Here is an 18,946-nt window from a genome sequence, read left to right on the forward strand (position 1 = left end):
TGCAAACTTGGCTTCAAGGTGCTCTGCAGCCCCGCCAGGCTGGGGGCAGCTACCCCCGCCCCCTACCCCGCAAGGCAGGGAAACGACCTCACGGGGCTTCTGCAAAGCAGCCCAGCTTGTTCCTTTCTCGACTGCAGGCTGAGACCTGTTAGGTCAAAAAGCCTGTGGGCACAAAACTCAAAGTTGTATGCATTCAACTGTTGTAAAAATAGTCCAAACAAGCAAAGTTTGAGCCATTTTGAGCCTGCTTTGCATACTCTGCAGAACCTCAGGGACAGCTGTTTCCCAGGACTCCAAGACGCTGCTGCCCCTGGGCGCTCCGACTCAGCCTTCCCACTTGCTGCCGGGCGCCATCTACCCACGAAAGACGCGCACACTCCCCTCCACATCCCCCTGGCCTTCTCCCCCTTCTTCTTTTTTTTTTTTTTTTTAATTTATTTATGATAGTCACAGAGAGAGAGAGAGAGAGGCAGAGACATAGGCAGAGGGAGAAGCAGGCTCCATGCACCGGGAGCCCGATGTGGGATTCGATCCCGGGTCCCCAGGATCGTGCCCTGGGCCAAAGGCAGGCGCCAAACCGCTGCCCCACCCAGGGATCCCCCTCCTCCCCCTTCTTGATGGTGGCCCTGAGACACAGCCTCTGGATGGTCTCCTGCCACGACGCCTGTCAAGATGTGGCCACATAGAGCTCATGTGGGTTACTGTCTCTCGTGGTCATATCTTTTTCCTGCATCAGCCCTAAATCCCTGAGCCCTGGCAACGGGCCAGAACCCCGCAGGGACGCCTAGGTGCTGAGCACAGGACATTGTCCGTTCAGATAGTATATGTGGGCAGCAGGCTTCCTGCCCTCCCAGCCACAGGAGCCTGTGGTAATGCGTCCCTGCTCCTGCACTCAGAGACGCCGGGCACCACCGCCCTCCTGCTCCTAATGACAAAGTCCAAGCACCTCATGATATTAGCATGACATTCAGTGCCCGCCACACCTGGCTCCAAGCATCGTTACCCAAACCACATCTGCTTGACCCTGAGCTCCATCATGGGCTTCACCACCACCTTTGTTCTTATGCTGCACCCCCAGCCCTCCACCCCAGCCTACAGATGCCGCTCCCAGGCGTCTCCATGGGCTGGTCCCTCTCATCCGCCAAAGGCCACCTCAACTATCCCTTCTTCTGTGTGAGGATGTCCTGGTCTCCTCAGGAGGACGAAGTGGTCGCTATTTCCCTTACTCTTTGAGGAAGCTTTAGTTAGGTTCTAAAACCACAGATAATTTGTGGAGCTCCTGAGTGGTTCAGTTGGTTAAGCAGCCAACTCTTGGTTTCAGCTCAGGTCATGATCTTGGGGTCCTGGGATTGAGCCCCATGTGGGGTTCTGCGCTCAGCAGGGAGCCTGCTTGAGATTCTCTCCCCCTCTTTATCCCCTGCATGTACACTCTCTCTCTCAAATAAATATAAATAAATCTTAAATAAAGTAAAATTGCATACAATTTGCTAAAAACTACTGAACACTGAAGAAAAACAACAAAGACCTAAACAAATGGAGGTACAGGGATGCCTGGATGGCTCAGTGGTTGAGTGTCTGCCTTTGGCCTGGGTCATGATCCCGGGGTCCTGGGATCGAGTCCCACATTGGGCTCCCCACAGGGAGCCTGCTTTTCCCTCTGCCTGTGTCTCTGCCTCTCTCTGTGTCTCTCATGAATAAATAAATAAAATCTTAAAAAAGTAAAGAATGAAACTAAACAACTTCCAAGAGAAACATAGGAGAAAACGCATGTGACCATGAGGTTGCCATTCATTTTCAGATAGGACACTAGTAGAATTTATAAAGGAAGAAATTGATAAATTGGCTTTTATAAATATTAACAACTTCTACAAAAAAACCTGTTAGGAGAATGACAATGACAAGCCACAGAATGGGAAAAATATTTCCAAATCACATATCCAATAAAGGAAATGTATCAAAAATCTAAAAATTGCTATAATTCTTTGTTTATACACGTGTCTTCCTCTATGGACCGTGTCTTCCTATGTTTGTTTCACCATTGCCTGAATAGAATAGGTGTTCTTTAAGTAATTGTTGAATGGGCGCATGATTGAACAAATGAGTGGATGGATGGATGGATGGTAGATGGATCATGGATGGATGGATGGATGGATGGATGGATAGGTGGATGGATGGAGGATAGGTGGGTGGGTGGGTGGGTGGATGGGTGGCTGGATGGATGGAAGGAAGGAAGGATGGATGGATGGATGATAGGTGGATGGGTGGATGGATGAATAAGTCTATGGATAGATGGATGGATGGATAGATGATGGATGGATGGATAGATGGATAGGTGGACGGATGGAGGATAGGTGGGTGGGTGGGTGGGTGGATGGATGACTGGATGGATGGACGGAAGAATGGATGGATGGATGGATGGATGGTAGATGGATGGATGGATGGATGGATGGTAGGTGGATGGGTAGATGAATGAATAGGTCTAAGGATGGATGGATGGATGGTAGATGATGGATGGATGGATGGTAGATGGATGGGTGGATGGATCAATAGGTCTATGGATGGATGGATGGATGTATAGATGGATGGATGGATGAATGGTAGGTGGACAGGTAGGTGGATGGATGGATGGAAGACTAGGAAGATGGATGAGCAGTGAGTAGGAAGCTAGGAACACTGAAAGAAACAAAGGGCTCAGGTCTGAGCATTGTCAAAGTCTGAGTTTATGGTGTGTGTGTGTGTGTGTGTGTGTGTGTACATGACTAGATTTGCAAGTGACGGATCAATAGGAGGCTGGGAAACAGGGAGCCCCATTCCTAACGCAGCCCTGAGGCCAGAGAACCTGTCCAGTGAAGGCTAGCCGATAGACTGCAACCCTTATAAGGTGGGAAGATTGAAATAATAAGGCAAGTTAGCAGCAAGTGTGAGAGGAGGTTGGGAAAGAGACAGGGTGTGGCTCGGTGCCTAGAGGGCCGGGGGCTCCCTGGAGGAGGCAGCTCCCTGGAATGCTTGGTCTTGTTGGACCTGTTCAGGTTGCAGCCATGTCCAGCCCCTGCCCAGCATAGGGCAGTGGCCTCAGGGAGCCATGGCCACGTGGGAATGTACACACGGACCAAGGAGAAGGTCAGCCCGACGGCAGGTGGATCCCAGGCACACCCTGACTTCAGAGTCTGGGCAACAGGCACGTACCATTCCCAACCATGCGGTGCTCATCACCATGAAGAGGGCCCCGCAGCACCAGGCTGGGGCCTGCAGGTCGGACCTGGAAAGACGGGACCGCGGGCCTCGGGAGAAGTCTGTGAGGGTGCCCGGTGGCACCGCACGCAAGTGGCTGTGCGCGGCCAGGGCCAGGACGCCTGCCAGCTGCAGGGAGAGAGACCGTGACCCCGGGCCCTGGGCCCACAGAGCCTAAGACAGGCTTGCAGGCTTCCAGAGCTTTACAGTAACAAGAAGGTTGGAGAAGCAGTTATTGGAGTGTTGGTCATGTCATCCCTCGTGGCCTGGCTCCTCCTGGCGCGTGCCCTCTGAGGCCCTGCTCACGGCCCCTTCCTCCCCGCCCCCTTCCCCCCTCCCCTGACCCTCCCCCAGAGCCCCCCACCCTGCTCCTCTTCCATCTTCAGTGGGGAAGGGTGCCTATCCCTCCTGCCTCTCCCTGCCCTGTGCCCTTGCTGCTGGCAGCCGCGCTGTCCCAGGGGCTGGCCCTGTCACCCGCCCCGTGGCCCAGCGCCCAGCAAGGCCCCGGTAAAATAAACCACTTACGGAGCAAAGAGAGTTCAGTTTAGCTCAGGTGACATTTTATGGTCGGTTGTTGGCCTGGGAGCCTGGGGTTGAACCCGGGGCCCAGTGTGTGTGCGCACGTGTGTGTATCTAATGCACCGGCACGAGACGGCCCCGGTGGGCGGACCGGCCATCGCAGCACCCTCCTCGGCTGCACCCCCCAAGCCCCTGCTGCTCCCATTTCCCGGCTCCCTGTCCCAGCCCTGCATCCGGGGCCTCCCTACGAACACGTGGGCACTCCCTTCACTTGCCGTTACTCCCCCAGTGGAATTGCGCGCCGCCAGCGTCTGGACCAAGCAGGTGCTCTCCCTGCATGCCCGTAATTTCTGGACGGTTTGGATTCTCTGCTTAATTTGGACATAATTTATTCATGATGTTCTGAGCTTTTTTTCTTAATTTTTTTGCACTGCTTGTATTGCTAAGGGCTATAATACAGATGAATTTAATAGATAAGCTCCTCACACGTAACCTCTGGGCCTGGGCAGCCACCAGGCACACACCTTCCATGCGCTTCTGGAGAGAGAGCTTGGGGAACCGGCCCGCGGGTGTGACAGTGGGTTTAGGAGAGGTGCAGCCGGGCTTGAAGCCAGGTCTCCATCTCCTGTGTCGGCTTCTCCTGCCCCGGCCACCGAGCATAAGGCCAGCAGGGTCTGGGGACCTGTGCTTGGTGCCCTGGGAGGCTGACAGCCAGACCACCTCATCAGGCCAGCTCGCCTGCACCCTCGTCCACCTGACAACCTGGCTGTGGGGCAGGATCGCCAGGGACCAGGTCGGAACCACCTGCACCCCAGAACGTGGCCAGCATCCCACGCGGGGCCCTGGCCCTCCTGATTCTGGGTATCAGCAGCCTGCCAGTGCGGGGCTGAGCCCTGGACCCCCCGGGCATGGGAGCCAGGCTGTCCGAGCACCCACACCTACAGGTGTGTTTTCTTCAGAGGCCCACTGAGGCACGATTCTGTGGGGAAGGGGGAGTAAGCAGCTCGCAAGTGGGCTTCGGGCAATCGCAGGGGCGTCTCCAGGTGCAGGGCCAGAGTCGGGAGTGTCACTGGCGTTAGTGCCCCACTCCTGCCTCCGAGGAAGGACCCGGCCTGCCATGCGGGGTTGTGATGATTCGGGGGGGGGGAATCACGAGAGAGCCCTGCGTAGGCTGCGTCCCCCTCGAGAAGGTGCCGAGAGGGCACGGCCTGCGCCCGCCTCCCGGGGAGACCTCTTACCGCTGCCGCGAAGGTGCTGGCGAGCGAGCGCCGCATCAGGAAGGAGCAGGACGCCGTGGTGCCCCGGATGCTGACAAGGTGGACGCACTTCAGGGTCAGGAGGAAGGAGAGGGTCCCCTGCAGCCACATCACCCTCTGAGACAGAAGGACAGAGCCGGTCAGCGGGTCACCCCGGCCAGCGAGGGTGCACGACGCCCGAGCACCTGCCAGCCCTGCTCCAGGGGCACATCCCACGGGTGGGTGTCCACTGGGTGTGACGTCTGCGGGACGGGAGGCGACCATCTGCACAGCAGGAGCAGGACGCGGAGTAAGGACAAGTCGCGACGCAGCTGCCAGCCCGGGACCCTGACTGGGCCAGCTTGATGCAGGTCTGCATGGCTCAGACCTGGCCGGCTGCCCTGTCTGGGCCTCAGTTTACCGGGCTGGGAAAAAGCAGCCACAAGAAGGGCCTCACGTCCCCAGGCCACAGTCAGGGAGCACTGTGCACCATGTGGGGGGCCGGCAGGTGGGACCACACTCCTGTCGGTCGGCCCCACGCTGTTCACGCCCCTGCCCACGTTGGGGGGGTTCGCTCACGGACCAGCGCTCCGGTCTTTGTATGGCTCCTTCCTGGGGGCCAGGCCCCCTCTCTGCATGGGGGCGTGGGTGTCGGCCACCAGCCCGTGGTCCCCGGAACTCAGCCTGGCCTCGCAGCTGCGGCTCTGGGGTGGAGCCCAAGAAGGAGGAGGAGCCACGGAGCCCAGACCCGTGGCGGGGGCGGGGGGGCGGAGCAGGAGCCTGAGGGAGCCCTCCTGGCAGGTGAGCAGCCGAGCATCCGCCTCCCTGCCCCCTGGAGCCTCCAGCCCTGAGGAGAGAGCCCCCCGAGGCCGGGCTGACGTTCGCGGGACTCGGGAAGGCCGGGAGGGGCCGCACTGCCCCTGAACCTTCAGGGATGTGCATGAGCTGTCCCCTCGGGCGGCGTCACGGGCACGGCCCACCGAGTGGCCCCGGACGCCCCGTCGTACCTGGCTCCATGACGCCGCGAGGCTGAGGTCCATGGACCCTCGGAAGTGTCCTCTGTGGAGGCGGTCGGTCACTGCGCCCGCCACAGTGGCCAGGTGGCAGGAGGCGGCATAGCGGGCGAGACCGGCCCCGGCGATGGCGAGCTGCGAGGGCGGGAGAAGGTGCCTCAGGGGGTGCCTGGGGGGGCCCACCACGGCCCCCGAGGCTCAGCGGGCAAAGGGAGTGCGGGGGCAGCGAGGGGACGGACAGCGATGCCGTGCGGAGGGTCAGCACGCAACCGGGGGACTGCCTGACGGCCGGAAGGAGCCAGCACAGCAGGTGGCATGTCCGGGTGGGGCTTTACTGTCCAGCTTCTCCTGGGGAAGGGGACAGGACCGCTACCTCCAGCCAGCTCCCAGGTTCGCCCCAGTAGCTGTGGACGCCCTCCTGGGCCGCGCGGTGCAGCTGCAGGCACGACTGGGTCAGGCTGAGCACCAGGAAGGCCAGCTGCTGGAGGAGCGGCGACGCGGGGGGAGAAGGAGAGGGCGGCGGGACTCGCGGGGCACCCACGCTCGGCACTCCCCGCGGCCTCCCCACCCGTCACCCCTGGGCGACCTGCCAGGTGTGAGCGCGTCTGGGCCGGGTGCACACACAAATCCTGAGAGTGTGAGCCGGAGGGTCCCCAGGGCCTGTCCCCAGCAGCTCCGGAGATCGAGCCGTGGCTTCTCAGCCCTGGGCCAAGTAGGGCCCTCGAGGCTCCCGGAGCCCGGCTATGCTCCCCTCCGCGCCGTTGGGCTGTGCCCTCCCTCTCCCGTGTCCGTTCACTGAGCCGGGGGTGGGGCACGGGGTACCCGGGAGCCCGTCCTGTGGGGGCGGGGAGCTCCCCGGGACCCCCAGCTGGGGCTCTGGGGTAAAAACCCCTTCAGGACATCCGTCTGCCTCCTGGGGAGCAGCGGGGCATGGGCTGAGGTCTATGTAAACCAACCCGCTATCTGGGCGCCCATTGTGCCCAGCGCTACAGGGGAGACTTGTGAGCCCCGGTCGGCAAGGGGCGAGAGGACCCACCTCGGGAAGCGCGAGGCGGTGCCACAGGCCCGAGTCGCTGTGGAAGGCCGCCACCGACTCCACCAGCGGGGCGAGGGCCAGGCCGCCCGCGGGGAGCAGCTCAGCGTGCAGGGCCACGCTGGACAGCAGCCGTGTAGGACAGTTGTAGAGGACGAAGTGCACGGACACGGCGCTGGTGCCGCCGTCGATCCACCCGCCGGCCCTGAGGCCGCTCAGCGCTGCGTGGGCTGCCGGCCTGCAAGGTGGCGCATCAGGGGCCCCGCCCGCAGCTGCGCACGTGCCCCTGCGGGTGCCCGCCTCCCGCCGCGGCCCGAGGCCGGGGCCTCCCCTGCACACGCACGTCTGGGGAGGCCTGGCCCTCTGCCTCCTGTCCTGGTTGCACCCACCGTGGCGCCGGACTGAAGCCCCCTGACCTGTCAGCACCCAGCCGCGGACCACGGCTGCAAGGCGGGTGGCTCATCAGAGCCACGTGGGAGAGGCCTGCCCTGCTCACAAGGCCCCTGAGGACCAGGAGGCCCGTGAGCATCCGCGAGGCACGAAGCCAACAGGACGACTCCCATTAGGCTCCCTGAGCGCCGGCCTTGGGCGGATTCGGGAGGAACGTGGCTCGCTGCTTCCGTGCTCAGGGCCGAGGCCCCGTTAGCAGGCAGCACCGTCTCCGCCACCGCCTCCCCACCCTGCCTTGCCCTGCGATGGGCCTGCCACTGCTGCCGCGACGGACGGACGGACGGGGCGGAGCCGACCTGAGCCCACTGACCTTGTGCTGCCCAGGCTGAGCTCCCATGGCTCCCTGGACCCACAGCCTCTGGAATCCCCAGGGGTCACAGGCTCCGTCACGGGGGCGCCGTCGGGGCCGCCAACTTCGGGGGGAGGGTCTTCGGGGAGTGCCGGGGCCCGGCTGGGCAGCTGCGGGAGAAACCACTGGTTGGAGGGAGAACCAGACGCTCGGCCCTGTGGCCTGGGGTGCCCGAGCCCCGGCGCCGGCTCCCACACAGCCCACCCTCCTGTCCTGGGCTTCTGCTGAGCCCAGCGGGTCAGGGCTCAGACGTCGGGAGGGCCGCGCAGTGCAACACGACACATTGAGTGCACTTCGAGGAAGCCGACGCCTGAGCAAGAAGCGAGCCCGGGAGAAAGGCCCGAGTGGAGCAGCTTACCTGGCCCGCGCTTCCCGAAGGCCACCGCAGCTGTCTGATTACCAGGGAGCCCAGCAGGTAGCACGTGCCACCAAGGGCCCGGGGCTGGAGGGAGAACAGAGGTGGGCTGGTGGGATGTCGCACGGCCCCCACGGCGCTCCCCGCCAGCCACCGGGTCAGCAGCCACCCCCACCAACAGGACGCCCTGTGGGATCTCAGCTCCCCTACGGCCTTTGCATCACAGCTGAAGGGCCACCTGGCCTGTTCCCCTAGACCGTGCCCAGCGCCGTCCCACGCGACGACACGGGGGCCCGGAAGCCCGCGGGCCCTTGGGCAGCACTGGTCCACTTGCACGTGCATTTTTTTCCGATAAATACAGGACAGGACTGTAGTCGTGTTTCCTCTCCCTTAGAATTCTCTTAATCACACGTCTCGTCTCCAGCTTCCTTCATCGGGACAACACAGCAGATGGCACGTCTAACACAGACGGCCGTCTGGACGCGGCGTGTCCAGTGACGTGTCCTCGCTGAGGCTTTGGGTCCCCCCCGCCCGCCGGCTGCGAAGAGCCCGGTTCTGGGGGGACCGGAAAGTGCCACGGAGGGCAGCACCCGCACCCTGCGCTCCCCAGAGGTCGCTGCATGGTGTTTGGGGGATGCAGGACAGAATCATTTTATTATTTCTTAAAACAAGGTAGAAAGTGGAAGATAAGCAGGGAATAGGGCTCTATTCTCTGAAATGCGTAACTGGTCACTTTTTCTCAGAATTTAGGGCAAGCCTGGCCTCTTGGTGGAAGCTTCCTGGATGCTCCCCCTCGGTCCTGGGCTGCCCTGCACCCCCGTGCCACAGCACTCTGTGTGCGGATACAGCCCTCTGTCCCCACGGCCCCAGAGCTCCTGGGGACCCGCTGAGCCCTGCGCCCGGCCCGGCCTGGCCCCCACAGGTGTGCACCTGACAAGGGTGTGCTAGGACGCAGCAGGGCCGCGCTGGGCCAAGAAGCAGCCAGGTGACCCACGGCAGGCAGCCACTGGCCTAGGATCTCGTGGTCACTCGGGAATACACACGGTGGGGGCACCTGGGGTGACGTCGCTCGAGCGTCTACCTTGGTTTCAGCTCGGGTCGCGACTCAGCATCTGCTGGGGAGGCTCTGTCTCTTCCCTTCGCCCCGCCCTGTGCTCTCTCTCTAAAGCAAATAGATAGATCTTTCCAAAAAAACAAGAAAAACAAAAACAAAAAAACAAAACAACCATCCCAAACCAGAGGGCACCCGGTACTGCACGCTAAGCGTCTGGCAGCCTCGGCCGTCTGTGCCGCGCCCTCCTCTACGGCCCCGGGTGCAGGCGGAGCCCACCTGAGTGCCCGGCGGGCGGGCCGGGGGGGTGCCGCCTCCGTGCAGGCCATCCAGCAGCGTGGTCAGAGTCCAGCCCCACCAGTCCGCCACACTTCCCAGGCCGCCCGAGGCGCTGCTGGCACCCCTGAGCACGAGCAGAAACAAAAAGCGATTATTTTTTCTCGCATATGGATTTGAAGTCCCTGCAGGAGTGAAAGTGAAGCCACGCGCAGCGTGAGGTCCGGCGTGACTCGGGGAGCCCTTCGTCCCCGGGCCGCGGGCGGGAGCGCCGCCCCGTGTGATGCCTCTGCCGTTTGCCCTGCTCGCTCGACCGCCTCCGCCGCGCAGGCACGGGGTGGCCAGTGCAGGGCGGGCGCGGGGACAGGAGCAGAGGGCGGGGGCCGGGACCCTCAGCAGGGACACGGCTCATCCACCACCGCCTGCGGGCACAGCATCGCCTTGCCTCTCCCCGGCCAAGCACCCGGAACAGCCGCCGACCCCGCGGCCAAGACGGCACGAGCGTCGGGCGAGGGGGCGCAGGCCAAGCGGGGGCCGCGTGCGCTGGGAGTCCGTGGGTGCCGGCCGCTTTCTCTCCAGCTCATTTCCGTTGCTCCCGTCAGATACCCGTTTCACCTCCCAACCGAGGGCTGCTTTCGGGAGCACTGAAGCCATTTCAGACTCGTAAAACGGATCATTTTTGCTCACTGGGATGATAGGCTGGGGCCGCGTGCCCCGGGCTGCGCTGCACGCACACGTCAGGAGCGCCAAGCCGCAGCCAAAGGGAGGACGAGAAGGCGAATCTTTAGAGAGCGGACCCGTGTCACCTCCTGGCACGCTCCCTCCCACGCGGCCTCTTGGGAAGGACCCGTGGTAGAGCCAAGGACGCTGCGCCCCTAACGTCCCCACAGCAAACAGCAGCGGGTCCCCGAGTCTCCCTGAGGATGGAGGGGGGGGGGTGTGCGCCGGCCACGCACAGGCCTCTCCCAGTGCAGTGGCCTGGCCTGAGCAGCTGCCAAGCGTCCTACCTTGTAAACTCGGTCCGGATGGCGTGATGCAGGGAATGCGCATCCCGGGAGCCCGTCCGGCAGAGGATAAGCAAATGCAGAAGCAGCAGGAGGGTGAACATGCACATGTCTCTGAGAGAAACGAATTTTAAAATCAGCTGTGCGGCCAGACAAAACAGCAGGACCTGTTTCAGACCCGGCCTTTCAACGCCTTTGAAATCCCCGCACGAGTTTTTGTAAAAGGATCGTTTTTTTTTTTTTCTGCGCATCAATGCCCAGGTTCCCTAGCACCATTTTTATTTATTTATTTTTTAAGATTTTTTAAATTTGGGATCCCTGGGTGGTGCAGCGGTTTGGCGCCTGCCTTTGGCCCAGGGCGCAATCCTGGAGACCCGGGATCGAATCCCACGTCGGGCTCCCGGTGCCTGGAGCCTGCTTCTCCCTCTGCCTGTGTCTCTGCCTCTCTCTCTCTCTCTGTGACTATCATAAATAAATAAAAATTTAAAAAATAAAATCTTTAAAAAAAAAAGATTTTTTAAATTTATTCATGAGAGATGCAGGCAGAGGGAGAAGCAGGCTCTGTGCGGGGAGCCCGACGCGGGACTCGATCCCGGGACCCCAAAGGCAGATGATCCACCGCTGAGCCCCCCGGGCGTCCCTCATGCAGGCAAGACCACGCCGCTTGGGGTTGGGTGTGCCCGAGGCATAATATCCACTTCTTCCTCTCTCTCTTTACGTTGGCCTTTGTCTAGGATCAAGGCTTGCACTCGTTAGTTCATCAAAGGCTGCAAAAATGGCCCGGGCCTAATTCCATCAGTTTGTCTTCCTCCAGTAACTAAACACGTCCGTAAGGAGAAACGTTCCCTCTCTCGGTACGTGATTTCACGGGGCTCGGTTCTTCGCCACCAGCTTTGTAAGAGTCGGTTCCCACGCGTCTGCTGACACCCGCCGACCACATTTCCGGTGTCACTGCAAACTCAGGGCTTTGGGGACGTCAGATGAGCTCCAACTCGCGGTCACCACGGTCCCTGATTTCAGGTCGCATCGTCAGTGTTTGGACCCGTGAGCCTCTCCAAAGGGGCCTCCGTGTAGCTGCTCATTATTCCCTCGCTCACGATGTGTCCTAGGCTCCCTTTGTCCGTTTCCTGCCACAGACCTGAAGTTGAGAGGCCCAACGGCGCCCGTTTCTTTTTGGTGGAAAATGATATTTGTGGACCAGAATCTAGGTGCCACGGTAGCCAACTGGCCCCGGGTTTCTTTCTAGGCTTCTTCTTGGGGGATAGATGGAGGAAAATAATGGGTTTCCCTTAAAAACAAAACAACAGGGGCACCTGGGGGGCTCAGATGGTTCAGTGTCTGCCTCTGGATCAGGTCAGGATCTCAGGGTCCTGGGATCGAGTTCTGCGTCAGGCTCCCTGCTCGGGGGGCGGGGGTCCTGCTTCTCCCTCTCCCTTCACCCTTCCCCATCCCCCGCTTACACTCTCTCTCTCTCTTAAAATAAAATACTTTTAAAAACCCAACATGATTTCATACCGATCCTTCTGATTCCCACTCAGGACTACAGGTTCTGACTTTCTCGGACTTGAGTCTGCGCCTCCGCCGTCCCGTACCGAGGGCACGAGGATGGCAGGCAAAGACCCTCACTGGCTTCCTCCCATGTCAATGACCAACGCTTCCAACAGGAAACACCGTTAGTGGAAACAGCTTTATGACTTTTTCTCTGTCCTTAGGGACCGGGCTTGTAAGGTCAAAGCTTTTAATCTTAAAACAATTTTTTTCAGATTAAAAAAAAAATTTTATTTATTCATTTGCAGGGGGCGGGGGCAGAGGCAGAGGGAAGGGGTGTGAAGCTGGCTCCGTGCTGCTGAGCTTGGAGCCCGACGCGGGGCTCGGTCCCATGACCCTGAGGTCATGACCTGAGCCAGGACAGGTCGGACCTCACCCGCCCCAGTAACCGGGGGCCCAGTAGGCTCAGCTGCACCCGCGTGGGGCCGAGCATGGGGCTGGACTCACCACCCTGAGACGGAGACCTGCGCTGATGGCACAGAGCCCCAGGCGCCCCAGTGTTAGGCTGTCTCTATCACAGGAGGCCCGGCGCCCGGGGCCTGTTGCAGGTTTGCGGCTGGCTCCCTGGGACAGGTGCACCTGTGACCGTGCTGGGCCTCCCCAGGTCCCCACAGGAACAGCGGCGCTCACACCCGCTCCACGTATGACACCTCTTCTCCGTGAGCTCCCGCCCCGGCACGGGGCCAAACATCCAGATTCCAGGGCTTTCAATTAGCGATTCCTCATCACGTCCGCATGGACTTTTTCTATGAGCCGTCCACTGGCTTCCTGAGTCCAGTTTCATTCTAAAGACATTGTTGGTCTTTTTCTTTCCAATTTTTTTTTTTGAGCCTCTTTGTACCCGAAGACAAGCACCGTCGGCTACGATATGTTCCCCGTCCTGCAGCCGTTTCCTTACACTACGTGCAGCCTCCTTTGTGACGCAAGGCGTTTGTTCCCTCCCAGGACTTGTATGGTTTGGTTTTCACGTCTAAACGGTTCTCATTCACAATTAACCTGAGTATTTTGTGACAAAAGCCTGCACTTGTTGGGTTTTCCCCACTCCCCTCATGACCGTCTGCTGATTCCTCGTGGAAAACTCCATGCTTTCCCCAGAAGCCGAGACGGCGCCTCCCTCGCTCATGGCACTGTGACGTTCGGGTGCGGGTTTGGGTCGGCCTCGGGGCTCGTCTTCTGCTGAGTCCCCTGTGCGTGCAGAGCCGCCCTCCCGGGGACGCCCACAGCCTAGGTCACGCGGGGCCCCTCGCTCCACCTCCCGGCTCTTCCTGGCCGGCCCTTGCACTCGTCCCCACCGAGGGGCCTCAGCACCAACCAGACCCTGCCAAGGGCGAGCAGGGGGCAGAAAGGCGAGGGGTCGAGTGTGAGCTTGCACATGGAGTTCAGAGCTTGAGAGGACACGGCATCCTGCCATCCCGCACAGGTGACCCTGGGCCTCCAGGGGCCGCTCACGCTCCCCCCGCAAGCTCTGGGCGACAGCCCCTGGGGAGCCCGCGTGTTCGTGCTGCCGTTCCTCCCCCGCGCGAGGGAACCTCTGCTGCCTTCTCCGCGCACTCGAAGCCGCCAAGTCTCGCATTTTAGGGTCGCAACCTGTCACCTTACTAGGTTCCGCGTCGGTCTGCTCTTCTCGTTTCACTTCGGTGGGATGTTCCGAGCGCCAGGGAGTGGCTTCGCCTCCTGCCGGATCTGCTGTCACTGCCAACCCGGCCCTGCTGGTCCGTTGGTGTCCCCTCCCCTGTGCCTGGGTCCCCACGTGCGCGCCCAGCTCCCAGGGGCTGCCACCCACCTCAGCGCCCGCCGCGTCCGGGTCTGTCGCCGTAGCTTCTGTCTGACGGCGCTGAGCTGGGCAGCGGACGGTGGCCGTGCCCGGCGCAGGTGGCGCGCTCGCTGCCGGGCCGCCAACACCTGCGGACAACAGTGCGGTGAGCGGCGTGGATGTGGGCAGGGCTGCTCCCCTGAACCAGGTCGTGGGGGCATGTACAAACCCCTGCCCTGGGACAGCCCTGCGGCCCGTGTCCCTGCACAGGACAGCCTGTACCAGGCTGGGTCAGGGGCCCACACGCCTAAGGAGTCAGAGGCCCGTGTCCCGGGAATCACGGGTGGGGAGCCTGGGCCAGGACGCTCCTCCCTTGCAGCCCATGCAGCACCCTGAGTCCAATAGGGACAGGACCCTGCTGGGTGACGCTGGGTGTCGCAAGGTGCAAGGTGCCGCAGGGCCACAGGCGTCCCAAGCTTGCTGACCTGAGGATGCAACCTCTGTGAGAGACCTGTCCCCTGAGGCGAGGTCACGGAGGGCAAGGAGCAGACCCCGCCCCCACCCCCTGCACCAGCCACGGGGCAGGAAGGGGAGGAAAGACCCAGAAGGTGTGAGGAAGTCAGAGCAGGGGTGTGACCCAGAAAAGCCTACACACACAATAGGAAATGCTGATGCCCCACAGCGGGGGGGTGGGGAGGTGGGGGGGGTGAGTTTCTTGTGGGTCCACTGAAATGTAAATGACTTAGAAGTTCTCTAAGATCATGGCCCAGAATTCTATTTCTCATTTATTTGCTTCCATATTTTAAAATAAGCTTATGTTCTTGATACTCTGGTGTCTTGGTGGGGGGGATGGAGGTGAGGAGGTGGGTCCCATGCGGCCCCATCGCGAGGCACATGTGAAGGAGCATCAGAAACTAAATGCACTCAAAGAAGCAAACAAATCTGAGCCCGAAGAGTCAATTCCAAGGGGCTGGGTGAAGCTGGAAAGCGACGTGGACACGATGCAGACGGTGGCCTCACCTCCTCCTTCTGGCTCGCACAGTGGGGCGGGTGGGGCCTCGCAAGCGCTTCCAGTTCAGGGCCCAGGTCCTTGGTGGCCGCATGCAGAGCCTCAGTGAAGAAGTGAGGGTCGTGTCTCCTCCTCCAGGCAAAGCCCAAGGCCAGGAGGCTCACCTGGAGGGAGAGACCCCGACAGTGCATCCCACCTCCCTCGACCAGTCGGCCCCCCCGGGATCTTACACGACCCAGTGTCGTCTGCCTGGGAGTCCCCAGCTGGCCACTCCCCAGGCCAGGCTGGGCCAGAGCCTCCGCTCCCCGTGGCCCTGTGTCCCTGGGTGAAAAATGGGTTGGAGATGCCCCCGCTCCCCGCCCCCCACCCCGTCCGGGGATGTGTGCGAGGACCAACGAGCAGGCCCCAGGCAGCAGGGTGCAGGCCCTGCCCCCCGAGCTCCTCCTTATGCTCAGTCACATGTGAAGGGATGTAAGGATGCATCACGCGCAGCCCCCACCCCGGCTGATGCAGCCACTCCGTGGGAGCCCCCCCGGCCCCCCTGCTCACCAGCAGCGGCTGCGTGACCAGCACACAGCACAGCACAGAGGCGGCCAGCAGGTACAGCCAGCGCACACACTGCGTCGGGTCGAACCTGTCCCCAGGAGAGAGCAGCTGTCAGCGCTGCCTGGCTGTGCGTGGGTGGCGTGGGGGGGGGGCGCTGCGGGGAGGGGGGGCGCGGAGCTGGGCGCCCTGTCCGCTGTCCGTCCCTCTGTGCAGCGGACGGAGTTCTATGGGGAGGGGCAGGAGGCCACGTCACCCCGGGGAGGCTCTATGGAGAGGGGCAGGAGGGCACGTCACCCCGGGGGGGCTGCTGAGCCACACAGGGACCGGGAGAGCAGAGGGGCGGGCACTGGGGGCAGGGGCAGGGCGGGGCGGGGGGGAGGTTGTGGGGGAGGCTCCAGGGTAATGAGGCCAATAGGGCTTGCATCTGCGGAGCACTGAGCAGGTGCCAGGCGCCGAGCCCGGGATTTCATCTGCTTCTCCTAAACCCTGTGACCTGTGAATGTCCCCATTTCACAGCTGAGCAAACCGAGTTGCAGACAAGTAGGGTTTCTGTTTGTTTTTTAAGTCCCCTGTCATCACGTGAATGACTTTGTGCATTTGAAGAAAAGAGTCGGGGAGAGCAGGACGTGTCCCGGTTTTACAGCTGCCCTCCCCTCCCGGGGCCCCAGGGCACGCTGAGCCGCCTGGGGACCAGATGGAGAGGCCACCGTGCGGAGGGACCGAAGCAGAACCATGGTGCCGGCACGCCTGGCCCAAGCCCGGCTCCTTGGGTGTGAGGGTCCTGCGGTCTCTTGTGACAGGGGCTGCATTCGCGAGCCCATGGCCCAGCTGCCCCGTGGGGCCTGTCGACACATTCCCCACCCAGGGCCGCGGGAGGGAAACACGGGAACCGAACTGGCAGCAGCCATCGGGGCCCTCACGTTGCGCCCCAGACATGCTGGGGTTTTTTTACTAAGCGCCAGACTCTCCATCCAAGGACCTGAGGCTACCTGAAGGCCGTGCACGCTCACCTGTATCCTAGAAACGCCGTCCCTAGGCCACAGGCCACGGACACCGTCCCGCAGAGGACCCATGCCGCGGAGCCCAACCAAGGCAGCAGGGCCCACGGCCAGCGGAGCGCAGCGACTCCTCCAAACCCGCTGCTGGCTGCTGCAGGAGAGCAGGGAAGAGGCATCACCTCCAGCCACGCGTGCGGCTGGCGCCCTGTCCACGGGAGAGCCATGGGCATGGACATGAACGGTTCCTGAGTGGCTCGGAAAGGTTTCCAGAGATACGGACCCTTAACTGGCCAGACAGAGTGAAGCGGGGTGCCTGCCCGGCGTGGGTGGGCCGTGGCCAGCGGCATGCAGCCTGCGTGAGCGCGGCCCCACTGCCTCACGTTCTCAGGGCACGGTGCTTCTTACACCCGGATTTCCGCCTCGGATGCCGCCACGGTCTGCGCCCCTTTACAGGTTTCATTGTGCCCGCGAGGGAGGAGGGGAAGAAGGGGGAGGGAAGGGATGGAGGGGAGGATGGGGGGGAGCAAGAGATGGGGAGGAGGAGGTGGACCAGGAGAGGAGCGGAGGATGGGAAGCGAGGAGCAGGGGAGGGGAGGGGAGAGCAGGGCCACGCAGAGCAGGCAGGACCCTGTGGAGGCAGCCGCCTCTTGCAGGGCCCGGGGGGCACGTTCTGGGGAGCGGAGCACGTGGTCACAGGCCCCCCAACATCTCGTGTCTGCAAGAGGAGGCGGCGGGAGCCCCGCCACTCAGGGGAGCAGCCTGGGGCACGTGAGGGGCAGGAGGAGGCCTGCCGGCCTGGAGCGAGGAGCACCCGCGGGGAGGCTCCAGGCAGGAGGCTGCTGTGTGCTTGGTGGGGCCGAGCTCAGCGGTTGTCCTTTCCCCCGACCTCCACGGCCTGCTGGCCTTTGCGCCCACATGCACCCAGTGCGCCTGCTGGGCTGTCGGTGCCAGTCGCCCTCCCCGCTCCCCGGGACGGGCCGCAGACCCTGGCGCCTCCGCCGCCTGCGCCCCCCGGCTGACCCGTGTCCACACCCGCACCCGAAGCCGGCGCCGAGGACCTCGGGCACCTGGAGCTGGGGGCTTGCTGCTCCCCCCGCAGGCACCTGCACCCGCCCCCGCCCCAGGCACCCCGTGCCAGCGCTGACCGGCTCCCCTCCCCCACCCCCGGCTCCCTGCCGCAGCTGTAGCGGGTCACCCTGCGGCACAGCCAAGGTGGCCGAAGAGCCAAGGGCAGCGGAGAGTCCCTCCTGACCCAAAGACGCGACCAACCCACGTAAGTGAGCGCCCGCCGGCCGGGAACGCCCGGGACGCGGGAACCAAAGCTTCGCGTGTGGTCAGAGCATCCGGCCTCCTCGGCTCCAGCTCCCACTGCGGGGCCCCGCGTCTCCCAGGAGCCCCGGGTGCAGGAGGGCCCGGCCCTGCACCCCAGCCCAACGTCACTGGACCCCCGGCCCCGATGTCACCGCGCCCCCGGCCCGACGTCACCACACCCCGGCCCAGACGTCACGCGCCCCGGGCCGATGTAACCCCACCCCCGGCCCCGACGTCACCGCACCTGGCCCTGACATCACGCGCCTGCGGCCCCATGTAACCCCACCCCCGGCCCCGAAGACACTGGACCCCCGGCCCTGACGTCACTGCACGCCCGGCCCGATGTAACCCCACCCCCGGCCCCGACGTCACCGTCTGCACCTTGAGCCCCGGGGCTCCCCTTCTCCCTCCGAGCGCGCTGGGCGGCGTCAGCTCCCAGGTCCTCCCGCTCAGGGGGCAGACACCCTGCACCGTCACCCCGGGCCGCCCTCCTGCAGGCCCCGCTGCTCCCGGAGACAAGGCTGCCCTGCAAGGGACGGAAGAGGACGAGGCCGGGCTTGCGGGCTCTCTCCGGAGCTGGGCCGGCGTCTCCCGGGGACTCAGCCCGCGGGGCCGAGGTGGGGGTGGGCGAGGCACGGGCAGCCCTGGGACCAGCTCCTCCGCGTCTGCCGGGGTGGTCGGCGCCCCAGGCAGTGCGGGGTGGCGGCGGCCAACAGGGAGAGACGGAGCGGCCAGAGCAGGTCCGGTGCGGCTGACAGCCCCAGGTGGGGGAGCAGGGCCCAGGGGCCCGACCCGGAGGGAGGGGGCGCTCGGCAGGCAGGCGGGGGCTGCAGAGCACAGGGAGCCACGCGCCCCGCCCGGCCCAGGCAGGCCCCGAAGGACAGCAACGCGACGCTCGCCCGGCCTCAGAGGCGCCCCGGGCCCAGCCGGACCTGCTCGTGGGCACGTGTACCGGGCTGAGCCCCCGCGGCCCTGGCCCTGCCGACCCACGACCCCCAGCCCGACCCCCAAAGTGCCTCTGCCGGTGGGTGCGTGGCCCTCCCGACTCTGGCCCACGGCCCCTCTGGTGCGGCCTCCACGGGGCTCCCCTGCGGTCCGGCCTGCTGGGCCCTGACCCCGGTTCGCGAGCTCCATCCCTGCCCGGGCCTGGCCCACCATGTCCAGAGAGACCCGTCAGGACGACGACAGGACCAGGCCGGCCGCCTGTGCTTACCTCGCGCCTCTTCCCTGCCTCTGCCGTTCCTCCACGGGGGTTGGGGCCTGAT

The 18,946-nt window shown here is 63.1% G+C and overlaps 1 protein-coding gene across 1 annotated transcript in view; it reads right to left on the bottom strand.

Annotated features, from left to right (window-relative positions):
* The window catches only part of PKD1L1 (polycystin 1 like 1, transient receptor potential channel interacting), a 79,952-nt gene that overhangs the window by 7,167 nt on the left and 53,839 nt on the right, over positions 1 to 18,946 (bottom strand). The window contains exons 39-56 of the mRNA XM_077848511.1: positions 18,895 to 18,941; positions 17,968 to 18,207; positions 17,474 to 17,566; positions 16,998 to 17,085; positions 16,383 to 16,767; positions 15,376 to 15,460; positions 14,838 to 14,990; positions 13,848 to 13,966; positions 10,520 to 10,630; positions 9,516 to 9,639; positions 8,189 to 8,272; positions 7,792 to 7,940; positions 7,035 to 7,269; positions 6,372 to 6,476; positions 5,569 to 6,133; positions 4,989 to 5,404; positions 3,777 to 4,121; positions 3,187 to 3,405 (exon numbers count right to left, since the gene is read on the bottom strand). Of these exons, the coding sequence (XP_077704637.1) occupies positions 3,187 to 3,405; positions 3,777 to 4,121; positions 4,989 to 5,404; positions 5,569 to 6,133; positions 6,372 to 6,476; positions 7,035 to 7,269; positions 7,792 to 7,940; positions 8,189 to 8,272; positions 9,516 to 9,639; positions 10,520 to 10,630; positions 13,848 to 13,966; positions 14,838 to 14,990; positions 15,376 to 15,460; positions 16,383 to 16,767; positions 16,998 to 17,085; positions 17,474 to 17,566; positions 17,968 to 18,207; positions 18,895 to 18,941 (3,563 nt within the window). The remainder of the gene's footprint in view (positions 1 to 3,186; positions 3,406 to 3,776; positions 4,122 to 4,988; positions 5,405 to 5,568; positions 6,134 to 6,371; positions 6,477 to 7,034; positions 7,270 to 7,791; positions 7,941 to 8,188; positions 8,273 to 9,515; positions 9,640 to 10,519; positions 10,631 to 13,847; positions 13,967 to 14,837; positions 14,991 to 15,375; positions 15,461 to 16,382; positions 16,768 to 16,997; positions 17,086 to 17,473; positions 17,567 to 17,967; positions 18,208 to 18,894; positions 18,942 to 18,946) is intronic.

This window comes from Canis aureus, chromosome 15, assembly GCF_053574225.1.
Source record: "Canis aureus isolate CA01 chromosome 15, VMU_Caureus_v.1.0, whole genome shotgun sequence".
Taxonomy (NCBI): domain Eukaryota; kingdom Metazoa; phylum Chordata; class Mammalia; order Carnivora; family Canidae; genus Canis; species Canis aureus.